The following is a 22,010-nucleotide window of genomic DNA, read 5'->3' as shown; positions in this document are numbered from 1 at the left end:
TATTGTTTCTTCGACGGATTGAATTAAGTTGTGTTGGGAACACGCTGAGAGCAATAAAGTAGGCTCAAGTTTTATGTGGACACAATCTGATACAGACGGTATTTCTTGATGTTTTTTTTTAATTAATGAAATTAAAATATTAGATATCCTCCTATTAATTCGTGACCAAATAAGTTTAAATGACGCAATAACATGATTGATTACAAAGTTTACACCTATTTAGCAAGCAAAATATTTTTTAGTTATCAAATTACTGAACCAGATTCTTTTAACGATTTTCATAACAAAGAATGTTAATCATGTCTCCCCTACTAACTTAACGTGAAAGTCAGCGGTAATAAAAAATAAATATTGGTATATTAAATAATCATCGAACCAGCGGCGTTTTAATAAATTAAAAATGTCCTTGTTAAAATTGCTGCCCAAAAGGTTGGAGCGTCACTATCAGCGATATAAATTTTAATATTTGACGTTTGATATAAAGACAGTATTGCCTGTATTTTCGATTACATTTGTAGCCTTTAAATTTTAATTCGTAGCTCTTTTCACGTCATAGTTATAAGTTATAATTTTACTTAAGAAAATAAACTCAATCCGCAGAAAAAAAAAAGTGTTGAAATATTACCATATTGTATCGTAAAAAACCTTTGTAACGTACGAGTTTTGAATCCTACAACATAGGAGGTTTTTTATGCAAGACGCTTTCCGCTGTCACTAGCAGCACACCAATCGGCTGTACCACAACACGGGACGGTCGCAATCTCGTATTAAGAGCTCAACATTTTAATTTCGCAATTGGTAGGCGTGGTGTCGCGATCGGACGACATGCTGACTAATTACAAAGCGGCTCATTGGCTTTTTGATATTTAAACGAATTGAATGAGGGTAGGTATGTGGAAATAGGCGCATTTACCCTGTAATTTTATTTTGCTAGTAGCAGATGCCTCTGACTTCGCGAGCGCTGCGCGGCAGTCCAAGACTGCAGTGGTTAACCATTTTTTTTAACAGGTCTAACATCCATGGTTTTGTTTGACATCTCTACTAAACGATAGAGCACTGACATTCAATCACACACTCCTATCTTCCGATGTACAGGCTCGCATTCTCACTTTCTTTCATCATGTATCAAGAAGTGAGTTTCACAGATCGTCTTTGAGATGGACTGACGATGTGAGGATGTGTTCCCTTACCCAAATGCACGACCAAGGCAGCTGTTAGGAAGGAGTGGAAACGTGGAAACGTAACATATAGTCAAGCGTGCCATAACATTCACGCGAGAACCACAACCGTTCTATCAAGAACGTAACGAGAAGATATTAGGTACGCTACATCGTATTGAAACACTTTGTTCTTTGACAGCGTAATTTGCCATTTGGTAACAAACCAATATTCAGACCTGGCACAATGTAGCTTTGCAAAAGTTCGCCGACAGTACAAAGCATGATCGCGAACACTAAGAGAATAATAGCATTATCGAGGCGGAGAGGTAATCAAATCGAGTACTTAATTCGATTCCGACACTCGATTCCATTGTCGATCGAGGGTTCTCGATACAGCTTGTAAGCCTTTTAGGTCTATTCCATTGGAAAGTAATTGATTTTTGGCCTTTTAGCCGTAAAAGTTACGTGTCAAAAACAATCGATCCTTTTAGCCTTGTAGTGGTCATTAAATTGGATTTATGGTGTTGGATTTATGGCGATTATTAAATATCGGGTGATGCAAATCCCCGAATTTATCTGGATAGGTGTCATCCCAGAGGTTCCCGCAAGAAGAATCCGAAAGAAGTCGACCATAAGACAAAAGCTCGGTCATACCCAGGTACTTAAATAAAAGTTTAAAATGTATTCATTTTTTTTCTATAAGTAAGTACTACATTTAAAACAGCTGGGTGTGGAAGTGTAGATTTTTTCTGTAACTTAGGCCGAGATCTTTAGAACCTACTATGACTTTACTCAGGATTAGATAAGTAGGTTAAAACGAGATAGATTTATGTCAGAGATATAGCACTGTTTCTTTTTGACAGTACCTTAGGTCTGAACAAATTCAAAGTTTGCTTAACAGATCTCAGTATTAGACCTCCACTAAGAAAGGCTTTGCAGAAACTGAACCCAAGCGAAGCCGGGGCATATTATATGTATAAGGTTTTGAAAATCAGGCAAGAAACAAAGACCAACGAGTGACGTACCTACCAAAACATTGAGAGTGAAAACGTCGCGTTACTCCATACAAAAGAGGGACCCATATTGTTGTGCCTTACGCCTTAATTAAATGGGATTCTGAATAGCGCACCTACTGTTTGATAGGGTGTTAAGCTTTTATTTCCATTTTCATTTTTTTATTTGTATTGGCACATTTATTGTTTATTTGTCGTTGTGCATTATAAGGAAATGCATAATCTTTATTCAATTTTCGATTTTATGCACTCGAAAAAACAATCATAATGTTAAAGTATTGCTTTGTTTGGTTTTTTACAAATCCAGTGTAATCCTGCGCAACATGCTGTATCATCATCAATCCACTGCCGCTCTACCACAGGCTCTACTACTGAAACGGGTCTCCTCTCAGATTGAGGAAAGTTTTGGCCATCGTCCACCACGTTAGCAAAGTGCGGATTGGCAGTCTTTACACATCTTTGAGAATATTATGGAGAACTCTCAGGCATGCAGTTTTTCTCACGATGTTTTCATTCACCGTTAAAGCAAGTAACAGTTAGAATTGCGTACCCGGGATAGAATCTCAGATCCCTCAAATAGAAGGTCAATTATCATTGCTTATATCTATAACAAACAGATATTTTACTCACCTAATAATTCAAATTGTCACTTTACAACGGAATTTCACTACATATATCCCTAGTTTAAAAAAACCCCTCTGAATTTACACTTTCGGCGACATCAGTTCCTAAAACTTCAAAAAGTATTGAGAAAACCCTCCGTCTATATTTTTTACTCAACCCACCCGCCCAAAAACGAGGGGCGGTGAGTGCTAGTGCATTAGACAAATTAGATTATGACTACCCCGGAGTATGTCAAAGAAAGTGTCAAACAAAATTAGGCCCTATGTGCAATTGCAAAAATAATTTCGAAAAGAAGAAATAAATAAGTAAACAATTGAAAAGCAGACTCACGTTCACGATATATAAAACAATAGTTTCAAAACAATATTTTACAAACAAAATCCAGATTTGACACAACACAATAGTTTCGAAACACTATTTATAAACAAAATCCAGATTAGACACAACTGACGCAATATAGCCTGATTTTTTTAAATCTCGCGACTTCTTCCGAGTAAAAAGTAGCCCAGTAAGAGTTAAATGAACATCAGCAGATACTACTAACCTGATAAGCTGGTGAGCTCTATTCCTCAACTCGCCCAGGATCTCTGACTCCTCCTTAGGTCTGGTCCCGTTGTCCTCGTGCAGTCGGGTAGCGCAGAGCACGGAGTCTAGTGCCACAGATATGCAGTCGGTAAGCTGTTTTGCTAGCTCCATCTCCCTCGCGTCAGATTGTAGATCCTTTTCCTGAGACAAACACAAAATAGCTACGAATATTCCTTTTTCCGAATAAAATTTATAAAAAAGGATAAACGGACTGAGTGTCAGCTCAAACAGCTGGGTCTAGAATCTTCGGATTTCACGTGTAGAGTTTTCTCGATAGATTTTCACTAAGAATGGCTTTTCAGAAAGTCCGCCTAAACCGAAGTTAGCGTGCGTGCGTGCGTGTACCTATATGTTTGCGTATGCGTAAATGTTTACAAGGTTCATTTAGAATATTTATCCGTTTCTTCTTTTTTTATATATAAATTAGGTGACCATTCGATTCAATATTTTTATTGTTATTGTTATTGTGGATTAGGTTTCAGAAACTAACTTAAGCTCATAAATCGAACTTTGAATAGTCCAATTTTCGTTTATAGCAACACGTACCTACATCATATCATTAAAAGAATCAAGAGATAGCTGAAGTCCTAGTGGATGAACTCAATATAATACAAGAGACCAAATCGGCGAGACTCTACTGTTTTGGACACCTAGAATGGGAGAAGATCGTGTTGTAAAAAGAGCATACTTGGGTAGCCTAATAGGAAAACATCTTGTGGGACGTTCTAGGTATAGCTGGTTTAACGAAGTGAATCTAATCGTACATACAATATGTTCTCAAAAGACCCGACTGGCGTGAAGCTGCGCATTCGACTGATATCCTCTGTCACAAATCGGCTACACATCCCTCACTTTTAACTAGGTACCTAAACTACTTTTAACTAGGTAAACTACTTTTAACTAGGTAAACTACTTTTAACTAGGTAAACTACTTTTAACCAGGTATATAAACAAGGAGATGTATATAACAATGCAAGACATAGTCACCATTAGGGGTTACGTGTGTAGTGTCAGAGGAAAGGACATTAGGGATCGGGAGCGTTCCATACGTTTCGTATGCTAGCTTCAATCAAGCAAGTGCACTTGCTCATAGTATTAACTATTTAAGTAGCGTCCAAGACTACTATCGCCATTACTCAATTTAATCAATTTACTATCTTATATATTCAACAATGAATAATCTAAAAGTGTACAATAACTTTACTTCAAATGGTCAAAACATATATGTTTATCAATACTACAAATGTGGTAGGTATATTATTATGTCTTGGTTGTCATCGAACTTTTGAAATCTTTTTAATTTTATCATTAAATCCCCCACCTTATTACCTACTTAAAATTCGGAGTTTTAGTGCATTATTAAGTGTACATAAATGGGCAATTTTAATAAAAGATCACCAGCAAAAAGTTTTAAAACAAAATTTGGATCATTAAACCTACAAGTTTTCACTGATTTCGTATAAATGGAAGTAAATACTGGCATCATTATGCAGAAAGGGAGCAAAAGAGCCATGAAATAACAAATTTGGCGCGTACCGAGATTTTATCACAACGATGTTTCGATTCAGATCTCGTAAACAACTAGAATGCGCCGACGTACAAAAAATAAAGATAACGTTAATGATAACGACGATCAACATAGCAGACGGCGAACGGATGTTTTAATATGATATTTTAAATTTGGTTAACCGTAATTTAGATGCGAATTTGTAATGCACGCAAACGTATGAATACTGCTCGTACTGAATACGTTTCTCTCCGTCAAATTAGCAGTGTCTGGGTGATATCACTTTCGCGAAGTTATTTTTGGTGTATGATGAATAATCTGTATTTTCAAGATAATACTCGTCTCGACACGACAGTGTATGAAATGCCAACAAGTTCGGATTGTTTTCGGATGTGGGAGCAGTGAGCACGCACGTAATATTCTAAGTACGACTAATTCGCACCAAGTCTGCGCGCTTCCATAGTATTTGGAAGGTCGAGTTTGTTCGTACGTCTTCACACTAGTCAAATTCCTACGAAAACGCATCCAAAATGCGATCGGCCTTAAGCCTATTACATATTATCGGCATTTTAAAATTTGGGCCAGAATTTTTATACTTATCTGCTTCTTTATGATTTTAACTTGTGATAATAATTTATTATTATTGTTTTTAATAAAACCAATATCGAAATTTTCAAACTTATTCATTCGGTACTTTTAACCCAGTTGCGTTATATTTACTGTTAATATCTCAAATGACACAAAAAGGCATTAAACAAAAGTGTACAATGATAATTTTTTATTTATTTAATTTATTTTTTGGCATTTTTTTATATATATTCTGATCATATAACAAGATCGCACTTGCTATTGATTTACTTGCTTTAGCTATGCCACTAACAAAACAAAAGTACAGTGGCACGTGTGAACGCTCCCTGTGGATGCATTAGCGGTGCTTTCAAGGCGCCCGCCCACTTGCCGCTACCGAGACTGTTCAGGGGTGTCACTCAAAAGATATTAATATAACTCAACTGTGACCCGTTATGACCCGTTACTGGTACCCAAAATAACGAAACTACTTAATAGAATCACTATTTCTTTTACTTGCGATGGAAGAAAAAAAAAGGCTTATTAATTTAACAAATTTTAAAAAAAATTGATTATTTACTAATCAATTTATAGGTATGGTTATAACTAAGTTACATATAAGGACTCGTAAAACACTAATAATGACAGAAATACTATAATCAGCGCCACAACCAACGCCCATTTCAAAATATTATGTGAATGTAGTAAATCAATAAGTAATCAATATTTAACTATCAATAACTTTCATTTTATTTATAATGACTTTAGTAATTTAAGGTTGTTCATTTCGCCTTGCAGATTTATTCATACTCAGAAAAAAGCGATACTTAGTCCATAATAACTCTTTAAAAACTCCCGACACAAAACCTCTATAAGAAAACTAGAAAAGAGCTGATAACTTTCGGTTCAACCGATTTTCTTCGATTATAGCTAAGAACACTCTCGATAAAGCTACCTTTCAAAAAAAAACTAAATTAAAATCGGTTCATTCGTTTAAGATCTACGATGCAACACACAGATACACACGTCAAACTTATAACACCCCTCTTTTTGGGTTGGGGGTTAAAAAGATGGCCGTGACAACCCTGTGTACAAAGGTGCGTCGTGTCTTTATAGTGCGACCTAACACCGTGTAAAACAACACACAAAATCGTCATATACATATCACATAATTATTATCACAGTAAAGCATACCTAGACCCTTGATTATACAAACAAATCACAAAAAATGTTAATGATTTATTAACATGTAATAAATAAATAAATAAATAAATCTTTATTATCTTAGCAGAACATTATTTACAGACTTCTGATGAATTGAAAACTGTGTTTCATAATGTGTCAAAAGATGCCATATTTTATCAACCCCCGACCCAAAAAGAGAGGTGTTATAAGTTTGACGTGTGTATCTGTGTATCTGTCTGTGGCATCGTAGCTCCTAAACTAATGAACCGATTTTAATTTTGTGTTTTTATTTGAAAGTTGGCTTGATCGAGTGTTCTTAGCTATAATCCAAGAAAATCGGTTCAGCTGTTTGAAATTTATCAGCTCTTTTCTAGTTACTGTAACCTTCACTTGTCGGGGGTGTTATAAATTTTTAATTTACACTTGTTAAAAACTAGTGCACGGGTAGCTTATTACAAATTTCGTAGAGGTCTGTAATTTTTTTGATGTAAAATATAGAATTTGTCACTCAGGAATAATACAGCTTTTTACTGGTGAAATATTCAAAATCGATTCAGTAGTTCCAGAGATTACTTTATACAAACAAACTTACAAACTTTACCTCTTTATGGTATTAGTATAGATACCTAACGACGAAAAAAACTTATAAACAAAAGATGCTCAATAACAAAAACTATCAAATATATTTTTATTACGAGTAGGTATATATAAATTGTTGAGTCGAAAAATAGTCAGTCAGAATTGAGGACGATACAAAACCCTTCCGACAAAGAACTAAACTCGTAAAATCAATCACAGCGGCGAGTCGAAAAAGGTTCGCTACGTCCCTGATTGAAGGATATCAAAACTTACCGTGCGTAAAAATGTTCTTTACCCCTTACCTTGTTTCCCCTTTTATCAAATTGGTACAAAACTTTTGATTAGGCCGTCTTTAGTTTATGGTTAAAGTGAATTCACGTTACTTATTTGAAGTTACATTTCCATAATAACGGGATCCATACTAATATTATAAAAGCGAAAGTGTTTGTCTGTCTGTCAGCGGACTTTTCACGGCCATCCGTTTAACCGATTTTTACGAAATTTTGTACAGAGATAGCTTGCATCCTGGGGATGTACATAGACCTATAAAAATAAGACTTTCAGTCCCAGAAAATCATCGATTTCCCACAGAAACTTTAAAAAGCGTAATTTCATATGGATGACATCGCGGGCATCATCTTTTTCGTACAGAGATAGTTAGCATCTCGGAAAGGTACACAGGCTACTTTTTATCCCGGAAAATCAAAGAGTTCCCTTAGAATTTTTAAAAAACCTAAATCCACACGAATGAAGTCGTGCACCATCGTTTAAAAACCAAGTGCAAATCAGAATCGCGCACCGAGGGTTCCGCACTCGGGTATTTTTCCGACATTTTGCACGATAAATCAAAAACTAAAAAACATAAAAAAAAACTGTTTTAGAATGTACAAATAAAGCATTTTTATGTGATGCCCTAGTTGGTATAGTTATCTTAATTTGAAAATTGAAACACACTTTTTTTGTGATGTAACCACAAATTCATGGTTTCCGGATTTTTCCTTCATTTGTGTTATAGGACCTACTTACCTGCCTTTCATGATTCTAAGTCGACGGGAATAGTTTTCTTGACAGACACGGCAAACGTACAGACAGACAACCAAGTGATCCTATAAGGGTCCCATTTTTCCTTTTGAGGTACGGAACCCTAAAAAAGGCAAGAGCTTACCATTTGCTTAGCCAGCAGCGTCGCCTGATGCACGCAAGTGTTGGTGGAGAGGACTTGAGCTGCCGTGGCCGTGCATGACGTCATCACGCGAGTCACCAATGTCACGGCAGTTGTCAGACACCTGGCAACAAATACAGTAACTTTTTTTTTTCTCTCTCTCGTCTGGCTTTACAAAGATTAGCCAATATCAAGTTTGTAGTTATTTGTAACAAGTTAGTTAAACTATACAAGTATGGACCCCGTCTGTGTCGGCGCTCGCAGACATATTACGCACGGGACCCCCTTAGAACGCTTTCCAGTCAGTTTTAACAAAAAAAAAACACTCCAAAAAGGCAGAACACGCCCGCCAGCAAACACCAACACAGACGAAGTCCAATACAGTAACTGCACATTGTACCCATAGGCGCCCGGTCATTGACCTCTTCTAATGCAAATACCTACGCTGGACCTGCGATTCCCGATCTGTTTTTGAAGCAACTTGGTCTTCGCCATTTTGGTACTGCAGCGTACTTGGAACTAAATGTTAGTGATGAGACATCTGTCAACATTGTGTCAACACTAATTTGACACAACAAACCATTTGACACAAAGTATCCATTTGAAACAAACCATTTGACACAAAGTATCAATTTTAATTGCCCCTACGCTCGTTGGGCGCTTGTAATCGGCACTCGAAGCGTACTTGTATCATTCAGTGCGCCCGGCACACAAACAAATCAGTATAGAATATAGATCGGGACGGGTAATATGGGTTCCAGTGGTAAAATTATGTAAACCAGGTCAGCGTCCGAGTGAGGTTGTGACTTATGAGTGTATATTCCGGACAGTTTGTGACGTTCCATATTTGTGCAGGTCATAGACTATATGGATTATACAACACAATCTTAGCATAGATCTGTTTTTGTACAATTCGCTGACGCTGAGTTCAGATCAGACTATTTGTTTTGCGCGCATTACATTATTACAAAACATGAAATAGGATAAATAAACGAAAACAAAAAATAATAATGGTGAAGCCATGCCAATAATTTAAGAAGTGCCATTTTAATATTTTTCAATAATAATAATTCCGCTCAATCCAACTAAACCACTACTAAACAAGAAAAAAGATAACCTAAAAACGTGTCATTCAAACTGAAACTCACTTGGCTGATATGGGTGGGTTCAGGTCTTCTTTCTCAGCGGCAACTGCGAGCAGTTGTGATATCACTTTTACCGCTTGGAACCTTTGGACTGCCGCCTTCTCAGTCCTATTATTCTACAAAAAGAAAAAATAATTTTTATGACTATTTTCACGTAGGTGCTCACTTCTTGCGTGCCTAAATCGGTTTTGTTTTGACAAAAAAAATTCACTCTGGCATTATAATGCAAACATTTTGAGATCTCACTCGCCATTTTAGCTCTATATGTCAACTGTCATGTCAAAAATACGATTTTAGTCCTTAATTTAAAGACGAACCGCACTTTTGACATGACAGTTAACACACACACGGCGAGCGAGTTCTTGCATTATACCTGTGTTCCACCAATCTGATTACTGCGTCACGTCAATTTTCAATAATCCGATTGGTGGAATCTACACAGCGTTCGAGCGCACTGTTACCTCCCGTCCACACACTGCCCTACTCGCGAAATTAATCGCGACAACGCCGCACTAGATCGCTTGCCTTTGCAACGCGATGGACGTCGAAACTGTGGCAGCGTGCGCGCTATTGCATACTTACCGACAAAATAGGGAGCGATGGGCGTGAACGAGGAGCATGCGAGTAACGCGGCCACACTACGTCTCTGCCTCCGTTCCTCGCTTCTGCCCATGCCACACGGGCAGTGTCTGGACGGGGGAGTTAGACCTCATAATAATGATTGTGAATACGGGTGTTAACTTATAAAAGAGCCATGACTTGATCTACATAAAAACAAATGTTTTTAATTTCAATTACTAACCTTTTCATGTCTCTCCATCAACCGATAAAGTTCATTCATTTGTTTCTCCAAGAACGGTAAATCCAGGTCAACTTTGGCTTTCCTTTCACTCTTCCCGCTGGTCCGACTCATGTCGCTCATAGAACTACAAACAGAACCGGCAATGTTTAACGTCAGTTTATCTTCACCGTTCTTCTTTTTCTTCCTCTTCTTTTTGGACTCTTTGGAAACTTCTAGAACCTTCTCATCCGGTTGTTTAGGTACTTCTTCTACACACTCTTTACTGCTACTCGGTTCTATTCTAAAGTCTGTATTTGTATTAGTTTCTCTCTTTTTGGTTACATTTTCCTTATCTGGTTCATTTTTTACATCACCGTTCATAGGTTTAGTTTTTTTCCTCTTTTTACTGGTACCATTGGTGGAGCATTCAGTTTCATCTTCGATACCGTCGGCGATTTTGGTTTCGACAACCAACGGGGCGATAATGTGTCGTATTGAGCTAATAGCGCGGTATACTTTGCTGGTCGCTTGGTTTAGGAATGTGTCGAGTGTTGTGATGTTATCGTCGAAAATTGGGTTTGTGTTACCGCTGCAAAGGGATATCAAAACCAAAAATAAATAAATCGCTTGTTCGGATTTTTAATTGAACTATGCTCAGTACTAAATAGATGATGCCGGGACTTTGTGCGTGGATTTAGAGTTTAAAATTTTATTGTAACATTTTTGATTTTCCTATAACTGCACCAAATATCATCCAAATTGGTTAAATGTATGGGCCGTGAAAATGTTACTGGCAGACAGAGACGCATTTATAATGTTAAGGAAAATTGTACCCCCTTACTATTCAAAGGAAGTTAAAGTGAAAATCAACTGACAACTTAAAAACGCAAGCGAAGCGAGTTCGAATTTTCAATTTATTTCAGTTCATAAATTACATAATATCTCTTTCGGCTCTTTCCACTTAGGTATCATTCTGGACACTCGATAAGCGTTAAGTACAATTAACCGTTAATAAAGTCTACCACTTACGCGAGCAATAGTTTTTGTTTCAGCTTCCTCGCCTTCTTATTGATCATCTTCTGTTTCTCCCTCTCTTTCCTCTCTTGATCTAGTCTAAGAGTTTCCTCTTCTTCTTCTTTTGAATTTTGGTCTTGGCTTTCGGATGTTGTCTAGCAAAAAAAAGTTCCATTTTATTTTACTCAGGCAGCGATTGCAATTCAGAGATCAGCATCTATTGCCAAATCTGTCCATTTTTCAAATTCAAATTCAAAATATTTTTATTCGATTAGACTTTCACAAGTTCTTTTGAATCGTCAAATTCAAAAACAAATACATAAAAAATTAACAAACTCCCCGGCACAGTGGTAAGCGTGGTCTTATTAGTGGGAGGTTCCGGGTTAGATTCCCGGAAAGGGTATCGAATTTCATAATTTCTAAATCTCAGGTCTGGTCTGTGCCAGGTGGGAGGCTTCAGCCGTGGCTAGTTACCACCCTATCGGCAAAGCTGAGCCGCCAAGTAATTTAGCTTTCCGGTACGAGGCCTCGTAGAAACCAAAGGCTTAATAAAAACTGCTATACCCCTTTCAGGTTAGCCCACTTCTATCTTAGACTGCATCATCACTTACCACCAGGTGAGATTGCAGTCAAGGGCTTGTGTTGTATAATGTAATTACATAATTCCGAAAAGTTAGAGATACGTGCTCGGGATCAAACTCGTGACCTCCCAAATAAGAGGCCCACAGCCTGGAAGGTACTATTCAGTGCTCTGTGGATGTAGATTGAAAAATCTTACCGCCTGTCTTGGGCCAGTGGCTTTTTCTCGAATAGCCTGTAGATGTGATTCCAGCCTTTGCTGGCTAGCGTCTTGTTTGTCTCGAATTCGAGACCGGAGTGCGTCAGCTTCCAACTCCGCGGCCGCGGCTAATGCTGACAGACGGGATTTTACTCCTTCTGCCTATTGGAATAAGAGTGATACTATAACCATTATATTATATTACATATATTAATATATAATGATTACAACCGTACTAGTCACTAATATTATCAAAGCGACAGTTTGTGTGTATATGTGCGTAAGTTCGTTACTCTTTCGTTCGTAATTTGGAATGGAGAAAGATTATACCCTGGATTAACACATAGGCTACTTTTTATCCCGGAAAATTAAAGAGTTCCTACGGGATTTTTAAAAACCTATATCCACGCAAACGAAGTCGCGGGCATCAGCTAGTTATAAATATAGATGATACCGGCTGTTTTCACGTGGTTATTCGATGTAAGCCTGACTAGTTTCGAACCCATCTGGGGTCCTTTTTCAAAGGGACTCAGCTCGCAATGTTGAAATTAGTCGGTCTTACGTCGACTAACCACGTGAGTACAGCCGGTATCATTTATTTTTATAATGGAAATCACTCACGACAGTTTAAATGCTAAATCCATACTAATATTATACATGCGAAAGTGTTTCTGTCTATTACCTTTGGACGGCTCAAACACTGAACTTGATAAACTTAGAACAGGGATAGCTTGCATCCTGGAAGGGATACACTTTTTATTCGGGATATTCAAAGAAAAGCCTAAACCCACACTAAGTCGCACACACCAGCAGCTGAAATCGTAGCAAATCATAATAAAGATAAAGACAAAACATATGATATCACTTTTTCGCACTCTCTCGCACAGCCCGGCTAGCTCAGTCGGTAGAGCATGAGACTCTTAATCTCAGGGTCGTGGGTTCGAGCCCCACGTTGGGCGAACGTCACTTTTTCCTTTTTTTTTTTTCAATAAAATTCATTTTTATTAGCTAGTTGTTCTATGATTACATTTTACTATATCGACTAAATTAAAATAGTATGGCTAATTCTGTTGTATACAAACATACTATTGACAGATCTAAATCTGGAGCTATCCTTTTCCATGGAGCATTGTGAAATGGATACTTGTCATTTTAGTTTAGAAATTGTGTGCAGCAGAATCAGCCAGATTCTATCATTTAATTTGTGGCAATCACTAATTAATTTAATTAATCAGATTCTTTTTTAACCGACTTCTAAAAAGGAGGTGGTTCATGAGAACGGGCTGAAATGATCCGGCCCGTTTTTTTACACAACACCCTTTAATTGTAACGGTGCCTACCTACATTACCTACTCACTCCTACACTCTAGACACTCACTCTCTCCCTCGCCGCGTCGTCTCTCTCCTGCTTCTTCAACTCCTTGAGCTCCTCGACCCGCGCGTCACGCTCCTTGCGCCGCTCCAGCAGGCTCGCCACGTGCTGCTGACGCGCCACCTCCAGCGCCTGGCGCCGCGCACCCACCGCCGCCTCGCGGGCTGCCTTTTGTTCCTACAATCGTAATTTACTATCTATTTTATCCACATCCAACAAATGGTATGGCATTTGAAGAACGCTAACTTTAAGACCTCGATGTCAAACGTCTTAACAAAAAGGTCCAGTCAAGAAGCCCCCATCACTACACAACATGTCGGAGCGGCTGCAAAAATGTGCCCACATTTTACTGCTTCCATAAAACTTAAGGAATAACATATTATGTAATTTAAGTGTGTAATTCTGTGTTTTGTTCCGTAACAAATAAAATAAAATGAACAACTGTTGTGTGTCAAATAAATAAATAAGATTGCATTGTATGTGTTGGTGAAGTCTTACCAATTTGTGCAGTCTATCCCTTCTCATCTGGCGCAGTCTGGTGGTGTGCGTGCGACACTGCTCCAGGAACTCGTGTCGTCTGTTCTCCGCCTCTAGTTGCTTGATGAAAGCGATCTCGCGTAGCTTTTCCTCTTCGTCGTGTGCTTTGCGCACTATGTCCTACAAAATATGATACCAATTACATTATACCATAGACATTAGGCAAGTTACATTCATATTACATGGCGTATAAAAATTGTGCTCGGTAATAAGGAAGAGAAAACGCACAAGAGTAGAAGAAATAGCGCTTTACAAATGTAGCCCAAGTGTTGTAGTTTTAATATATAGTATGGTACACGGTATAATATAATCACGGACTTTGCCAAATTGTCAGTATTAACTGATATTGAACAAAATTTTTAGACCTCTCCAGAATTCACTGTCAAAGCCAAGAGTGCAAAAATTTGTTTTTAAGTTAATTAAAAATATCTCAACAGTGATTTTTATGTTACCTTTAGATGTTGATCTCTATTTTCTGCAGCCTTCTGAAGACGCCTCTCCATTCTCATTCTCTTCTCCTCTATCAATTGGTTTTTAGCCACCTATAAATAAAACAAGTATTTAAACAACAAATGATAATCCATACGTAATTTTACGTATATCTGTCTGTTACCACAGGATCATCTGCTTAAACGATTTTAATGAAAGGTACAGATTCAGCTTGCATCCTGGATACGAACAATCATAGGCTACATTTTATTCCAAAAAAAAACAAAAAGAGTTCCCACTGGATTTTTAAAAACCTAAATTCACCTGGACATAGCAGGCATCTATTCAGTACAGAGGTAGCTTGCATTTCAGGGACGGGCATGGGCTACTTTTTATCCCAGAAATAGAATGAGTTCACATGGGATTTTTCAAAACCTTAATCAAAATAACAAAATTTTAGTCACCTTAACTTCTTCCACGCGTGCCAACAACTGATGTATCTTTTTGGCACGCTCTGTCTGATATTCAAGTCTTTGGCGTTCAGCTCTAGCTTGTTTAGCTTGAAGCCTATAATCAAAGTAAATAATATCCTGTTATAATATATTATTGTAGTATATAAGACTATAGGTATGTCACCGTGAAATTGTGAATACCGTCAGATTATGAATTAACAGAATCAATCTTGTGATATTGTAAACTGTCGAAAGATTTTGAACCTCTCTATGGTGAGATCTATATGTCGCAGCGAAATACCGTTGACAAAAAATAATTGTATATATATTTCACTGTTTTGTAATATTGTAAACAATGTATTTAAAACAGTTTGTGTTACTTATATGTTAACAAGTTTTATTGCATGGTAACACACTTTCGCATTTATAATATTAGTGCAGTCAATAACAAAAGTCCGAAAATCCACGGAAGATACAATCGCGAACGGCACAGTTTAACCGATTTTGATGAAAGGTAGAGTTAGCTTACATCCCAGGGAAGGACATAGGCTACTTTTTATCCCGGAAAATCAAAGAGTTCCCACGGGATTCTTAAAGGCCCATCCGTTTAACCGATTTATAAATATGAAATTTGGTACAGAGGTAGCTTGTATCCCGGAAACTGACATAGCCAACTTTTTATCCCAGAAAATCAAAGAGTTCCCACGGGATTTTTTAAATCGCGGGTAATCTAGTTATTTATATACCTTCGCAAAGCATCCTGTAAACTCCCGCGGCGTTTAATCCCTTGTGACAATTTAGCATGCAGTTGTTGTGCTCTTCCTGAAAGCAATGTTTTTTATTTACAAATGATGTCTTATATTTATTCAAACTAGTATTTATATTTTGCCATAGTACATAACTTACCGGGGTCCCTAGCAACCAATGCTTCTAAAACCACCAAAGTGTCGACACGTTCTGCCCAAGACATACCAGCGAGAGCAGTTTCATATTGGTCTTCTAGACTTGCCGCTAGAGCTCCCAAAGTTTCCGTGGGGCATACTTGAGCTGGGGGATCCTCACAAAGGATTTCTGCATCCGTCTGTAATAATAATTATTTATTGATCAGATTTTAATGACGAGAACTAGCTATTTACAATTTCTCCAAAGAATAAGTATATATACTTATAATGCGCGAAAGGTTGAGATACTTACTTCCGTATCATCAGTTTCAGTGTCTATTTCAATATCAGAAACCTGTTGTAGTTCCAGGATCTGCCTATTCAACAAATCTTCCTCCTCACATAATTTCCTCTGATCAACTTCCGATTGGAAATCTAAAGCCCAACTGATTATCCTTTCATTCTCTTCGATTTGTGACGTCATCTCAGCTATTTCGGACATTTCCGAAGGATCAGCCGCTTTCAATATCTCATTCTGATCGGGCATTTGATCATCGTCTTCTAAATATTTGAAAGTGGATTTGAATTCTGCCTTCCACTTGTCAAAATCGAAAGCGTCAGCCGTACTTTCTTGCGATCTAGCTAAAGCGGTTGTTAGACTTTCCAAAGACGAATGCAAACGGTTTTTCGTTAACTCAGAAGTATCATCACATTTCTGACAATCCTTTACTTTCTCCGCTCTTTTGGTCAGCACCTTATTTCGCGAAGATTTAGTTCTTAAACCAGTTACATCAGACTTCTGTCTGATCATCGACGCATCTCTAAGTTTATTATCAGATTTCGGTTTGGGTGAAATCTTCACGAGCTTTTCGGACTTCGGAGTTCCCTCAAAAATGTTGCTTGAAGCTGGCTTCTCATTTCGAGGCAGTTTTTCGTTCGTATCAAGGCTACTATTTGAAACTAAGTTTTCACTGGTAATCACAGTTTCATTATTTACCAACATTTCGTATGGAACCAGCTTTTCGGGCTTAATCTTCTCCACTTTTTGAAGTTGCTTTTCAATTTGTTGAGGTTGTTCGGACTTAGCTCGATCTATTTTATTCTCCTTAGAAACGACGATACTTTTTGTCTCTTGTTTAGGAGATTCCAACATGTTTAAAGTAGGGAGACTTGTCGTTGCTGACGGTTGATGGAATCTATTGCTCCAATGCGACTTTAAGTGCTTTTTAGACTCACGGCTCAGTCGCCTAGATTTAACTGTTAGCCAACCTTCGTTGTCGTTTTTATTACTATCAACATTAAGTACTTCAATGGAATTCGCAACATCTTGCAAAACGTGATGATCTTCAGGCACAAGAGTTTTTATGCTCTCACTCGATTCAATTCTTGACATAATATCTCCTTGGGGTACAACTGTATCAGAACTGCTGAAATCTTTGCTATCTTTATTTTTCTCTAAAGCAGAACTCTTTTCTTTTTTATCAGTTTTTTCATTAATCTTTAGCGAATTCGGTCTTGGGGGACGTTTCTTAATAACTTCTTTATTTGTCACAGTTTTAGGATCCGCAGAAGACATATTTTGGCTAATTCTATTAATTGTTCGTTTAGGTATAACTCCTTTGTTATTTGTATTAGATGTACCATCAAAAAGGCTACTACGACCAGTCGTTAAATTGAATGGATAGCTGCATTTATTTGTTTGATTCTTTTTTTGGAATGATCGTGGAGTTTTAGGTACGGTTGTGGGCCGAATTTCTACTACAGTGGAACTTCGAGCCAATCGTGTTGGAGTTTTCACTTCCACCTTTGTTGGTTGGGTGGATGTTTTGGGTTTTGCAGCTGCTTGCGAATAAGCTGGCTTAGCAGTTGGTTTCGCCTCTAAATTAGATTTAATATCAAACTTCTTCAAATCTTGATCTTTTTTAGAATCATCTTTTTCAATAGCAATTGCTTCTTTCGTAAATTCTTTGCAGTTTGTTGTTGTTTTTTTCTCTTTTTCTGCCTCACTCGACATGTTTAAAGTTTTTTCTTGCATGAGGTCTTTTGAATCATAATCTGCTAATTTCTTTAAGGAATCACAAGTATTTATAACAGTCTCCGGAGGTTGATTCTGCATTTCTATGGGTGTAGTAAAAATCTGATTCTTTTTATGTACATTATCAACAGTTACGTTTCTTGTAGGTTCATTAATTTCACCAATAGTTTCATCAAACTTTTTTTCACCACTGAGTTTTACGTTTTTAGGAGTATCTTTTATAACAGGACAATTAATACTGTTTACTATTTTAACGGGTTTCGACTTCTCTTGAATCTCCTCTGTTCGTGTTTCCTTTCCGTTATCATCTTCAATACAAACGTCAACTTTTTCAGCCACTAATGGACTCAGATTCTGACTGATTATTCCTATATGAACATCGGGTTTTAACTTTTCATTTTCTGATTCGTTTATGACTGGATCTGATTGAGTTTTTTCAATATCTGAACCAATGGCGTCACTTGTTAACAATTCTCCTGCGTTACCGTTCAAATTTCTATAATCGTGCACTGAATTTTCATTTGCTTTCAATGGCACTTTATTTATATCAACATTTTTATCTTGGGGTTTTTCAATATTAAATTTAGGTGAACTTTCGTTCGATATATCTGCAAAATTATCTTCGGATTTAGTAGGCGATTTAGTCAATAAGTCGTCTTTTTCTCCCTTTATTTTTTCAATTTTATCATTTATATTAACAATATCAGAAATTTTGCTATTTATAATGTTTTCTTTCTCAATATCTTTGTTAATTATATTATTATTCCTTACTTCATTTTCAGTTAGTTGTTTATATAAAAACTCGTTTTCCATAGCATCTAGCTGAGTAATAGTTGTTTTAGCCTGGCAAGAAATATCATCTGCAGATTTTTTATTGTTGGTTATTTTTGTTTTAACATGTTTTGGTGATTTAACAACTACTTGTTTTGGACAAGCATTTTGATATTCTTTCGCTGTACCAATTTCGACGGTTATTGCCTTTATTTGTTCTTCTTTATTATTTGATATTTTATTTTCAATTTTAATGTCATCATTTATTTCTTTCGAATTTTCCAATGTCACATCTTTTTCTTTGATATCAGATAATCGAGAAGTTTCTTTGGCAACTTTCGGTTCAGGTTTTGCTGTTATTTTAGATGCAACAATTTTATTACTAAAAAATTCAACAGTTGCTTTTGGACTTGAGTTAGATGATATCCTAGGGCTGATTTTCCCGCTGCCTGGGCTGGCTTTACCGGTTAAGTTAGGGCTATTCTTGCCACTCGGCGTGTTATATCCCGATAGACAAGGACTATTTTTCCCTGATACTGATGGCGAAGTCTTAACAGAAAAAGTACGCCTCGATTCGGGTCTTACAAAATCAGTCTTTCTTATCTCCCATGCTAAGCTCTGTGGTCTCTGTGGTGGAGGTGTATTGTCGTATTCCCATTTTAGTCTGAACCATTCTCCCAAGGCCTTAAAATCACGCGTGTAGTTCTCTAGAACTAGTATAACTTCTTGGCACTCGTTAAGATTTTCGTGAGCTTCAACAGTATTGTAAATCTCACCAACCTGAAATATATGAAAAGAAAAGGTTGAGAATGCTCTGAATGAGAATCTATATTATGTTTTTGATTGTCAAGAAAATAATGCTCGTATTTCTAATGACGAAATTAGTCACAGATAAAAGTTCTTACAGCTCGTTGCAAATCTCCAAACAACAATGCCCAATAGCGAGCTCGAAGTTCTGAGCGTTTGTCGCGACCGGCCGAGGCGGAGCGGAGGCGTGTGGCCCGCGGAGGCGCGCGGCGGGCGGGAGGCAAGGCGCGAGGTGGCTTGCGAGACACCCGAGCTGTGGAAAACAAACAAATATAAACATATCTCTGCATCATATTCCTCATTGGGAGTTAAGGGGCATGACACGGGTTTGCCCGCGAAACTCAAATTAAATATGGTAATTTGTAAACTAATACGACAAAGTAGGCTTATGGCATTTTAATTGCGCCAATATCATATCGTATCATAATATAGTACCATCCTCACAGGTTTATATAAAAAAATTAGTTGTCTGTAAAGTCGATTTACTGACGATAGTTGAACGTGACAACAAAGGCCGATTGTGCTTCTTTGTCGCTCGTTCCGCGCTCTCGCTTGCACTTCAAGCCTTACATGGAACGCCTCAGAGCGAGGTAACGCCGCATGAGTCATGTTTTTTCGTGCGTGCAGCCGGCTCTATCGAATTATAAGACGTTGTCACGTCAAAATCTTTACTTGAAAGGGTCTAGTTTAAGAAATTAGTTATAGTATCGACTAATTTGTGAGTAACTCATGTCAAACTCATTATTTTGACAAATTTCTTAAACTGAACACTTTCAACTAAACATTTTTATGTAATCCTGTGAATATGATACAGCCATTGGCGGAATTAGAATGCCATAAGTCTACATAGTCTGCCGTAGTCTTTGTCGTATTAATTTGCAAAACGCGAAAAACCAAATTAAATTTGAATTTTGCGGTTAGACCCGTTTAGTGCGCCTTAATGTGTCGTGACGACGATTTTGCACGTGTTAGATAGGGACCGCTACGAAAACGCATAAATCCCTAATGATAATTTACCATCCAGTGGTTTTTTTCTAAGTTGACCAGCTTTAGTATTACACAGAATTTACTCAAACACAAACATGAGAAATCACCAACAGGGATCTATGTTACATGTTACTTGACCAATTCAATCCAGTAACCTCATCAATGTAATTCCCCAATTTTTGGGGTGTCTTTACTCTTTACTCATTTCTGTTTTGTCTAGCACACATTTAAATAAAGTAGGTATTCTTATACTTAGGTTTTCTTTCAATTCATTTGATATCGGCACGAATTTGCCCTATTTTATGGATCGCAACATAATCGCAAACACAAAGTTTCCAGACTTTATTTTAAGCATAAAACATAAAAATAGAAACCTAGCAGACAATCGATATTTTTGTTCAGCACTCGAGGTGAAGCCACTTTAACTATTTACAGTTATTGATTTATTCAAGGCACCATCTGTAAATATTCCATATCGATTACGTATCTAAACATTTACGAGCAAGTCAAGGTCAGATTTCAGACAAAATAAAATCTCGACGTAGTTTAGTCTGACCTTTATTAAGAGAAAAACATCATTATCAACCGATAGACATCCAGTGCTGGACTCTTCTTTCGTGCGCCACGGCAATGCGCCGCCTGAATCAAGCGGCTCCCTGCGACTAGTTTGATGTTGTCTGTCTGCCTAGTGGAGGATTTTCTAATGCTGTGCTTTCCAATGTGAGGTCACCATTCAAGCACCTTGAGACCTCAACGTCTACCGATCACATAAAGAAACTTCAAGCATAGCTCTCTCCATCGCCCTCTGAGGTCACATCCCTAGCTATAAATTATAATATCTACAGACTAAAGCCAATGAGAAAGGACATCCTGAACCGAATGCTCACATACAATTTAAAGATCAGAGGTCTTTTTAGCAGAAACAACAAGCACTGATGTGCAGCAGTAGTAATATTTTTTGACCTCTTTGGGGCAGTTATTCGCGTTAAAAGTGGAATATCCCGAGTCCTTTTCCAGTTAGATCAATATAATTACAAATTTTTTTAATGCTTATGGGCGAAGATACTGTAAAGGGATTTAAGATTGCAAGACAGTATCACTTGGAAAGATTTATTATGATTTGAGTCCACAGTAAAGTGCTAACTTGTCATTGAATAAAACTAATGGCCCAAACTGAGACCTTGCATCCTAAGTTCATAGCTATTGATAAGGAATGCACTTTTGCACAGAGAAAGTGTATTGATTTTTAGTACTTATTTGACAATAATTGACAGATATTAGTTTGATTAACACAAAATATGACTGAAATTATTCACAATTAATTTGAACTTTTCATGTTTAAGATAGATCCTGGTTTCGATAGAAATTTTTATAGCCCAATTAATCATTACCACCTTTGATGTAATTGCACAGAAAAAAAATCAGTATCAAAAAGTTTTGAAAAGAGCAACCTTGTAACAGTTAATTGAAAAAGAAATCTTCCTATTTTATAACTACAAACTACTACTAAACTGGACTGCCTTTCTCGTGGTCTTTCAGACGAGTTTCTTATCACTTATTAGCTTAGTATCTTTCAAGATTGTTATATACACAGTATGGATAGTGAGGGTGTTAAAGATTTGTGTCTTGGTGTACTACT

General features: G+C 37.3%; 1 protein-coding gene and 1 non-coding gene across 2 annotated transcripts in view; one reads left to right on the top strand and one right to left on the bottom strand.

Moving 5' to 3' along the window:
* Nucleotides 1–22,010, bottom strand: part of LOC123865061 (S phase cyclin A-associated protein in the endoplasmic reticulum) — a 46,410-nt gene that overhangs the window by 23,206 nt on the left and 1,194 nt on the right. The window contains exons 2-15 of the mRNA XM_045905882.1: nt 19,483–19,637; nt 16,085–19,357; nt 15,797–15,971; nt 15,637–15,712; nt 14,903–15,005; nt 14,462–14,551; nt 13,971–14,129; nt 13,479–13,649; nt 12,101–12,262; nt 11,338–11,477; nt 10,330–10,897; nt 9,531–9,643; nt 8,386–8,506; nt 3,342–3,523 (exon numbers count right to left, since the gene is read on the bottom strand). Of these exons, the coding sequence (XP_045761838.1) occupies nt 3,342–3,523; nt 8,386–8,506; nt 9,531–9,643; nt 10,330–10,897; nt 11,338–11,477; nt 12,101–12,262; nt 13,479–13,649; nt 13,971–14,129; nt 14,462–14,551; nt 14,903–15,005; nt 15,637–15,712; nt 15,797–15,971; nt 16,085–19,357; nt 19,483–19,637 (5,488 nt within the window). The remainder of the gene's footprint in view (nt 1–3,341; nt 3,524–8,385; nt 8,507–9,530; nt 9,644–10,329; nt 10,898–11,337; nt 11,478–12,100; nt 12,263–13,478; nt 13,650–13,970; nt 14,130–14,461; nt 14,552–14,902; nt 15,006–15,636; nt 15,713–15,796; nt 15,972–16,084; nt 19,358–19,482; nt 19,638–22,010) is intronic.
* Nucleotides 12,987–13,059, top strand: Trnak-cuu. The gene has a single exon. It is a non-coding gene; the product is annotated as a tRNA-Lys (tRNA).

The sequence above is a fragment of the Maniola jurtina genome, chromosome 5 (genome assembly GCF_905333055.1).
Source record: "Maniola jurtina chromosome 5, ilManJurt1.1, whole genome shotgun sequence".
NCBI classification, from domain to species: Eukaryota; Metazoa; Arthropoda; class Insecta; order Lepidoptera; family Nymphalidae; genus Maniola; species Maniola jurtina.
The sequence above is the reverse complement of the archived record's forward strand: the minus strand, read 5'-3'. Positions and strand labels throughout refer to the sequence as shown.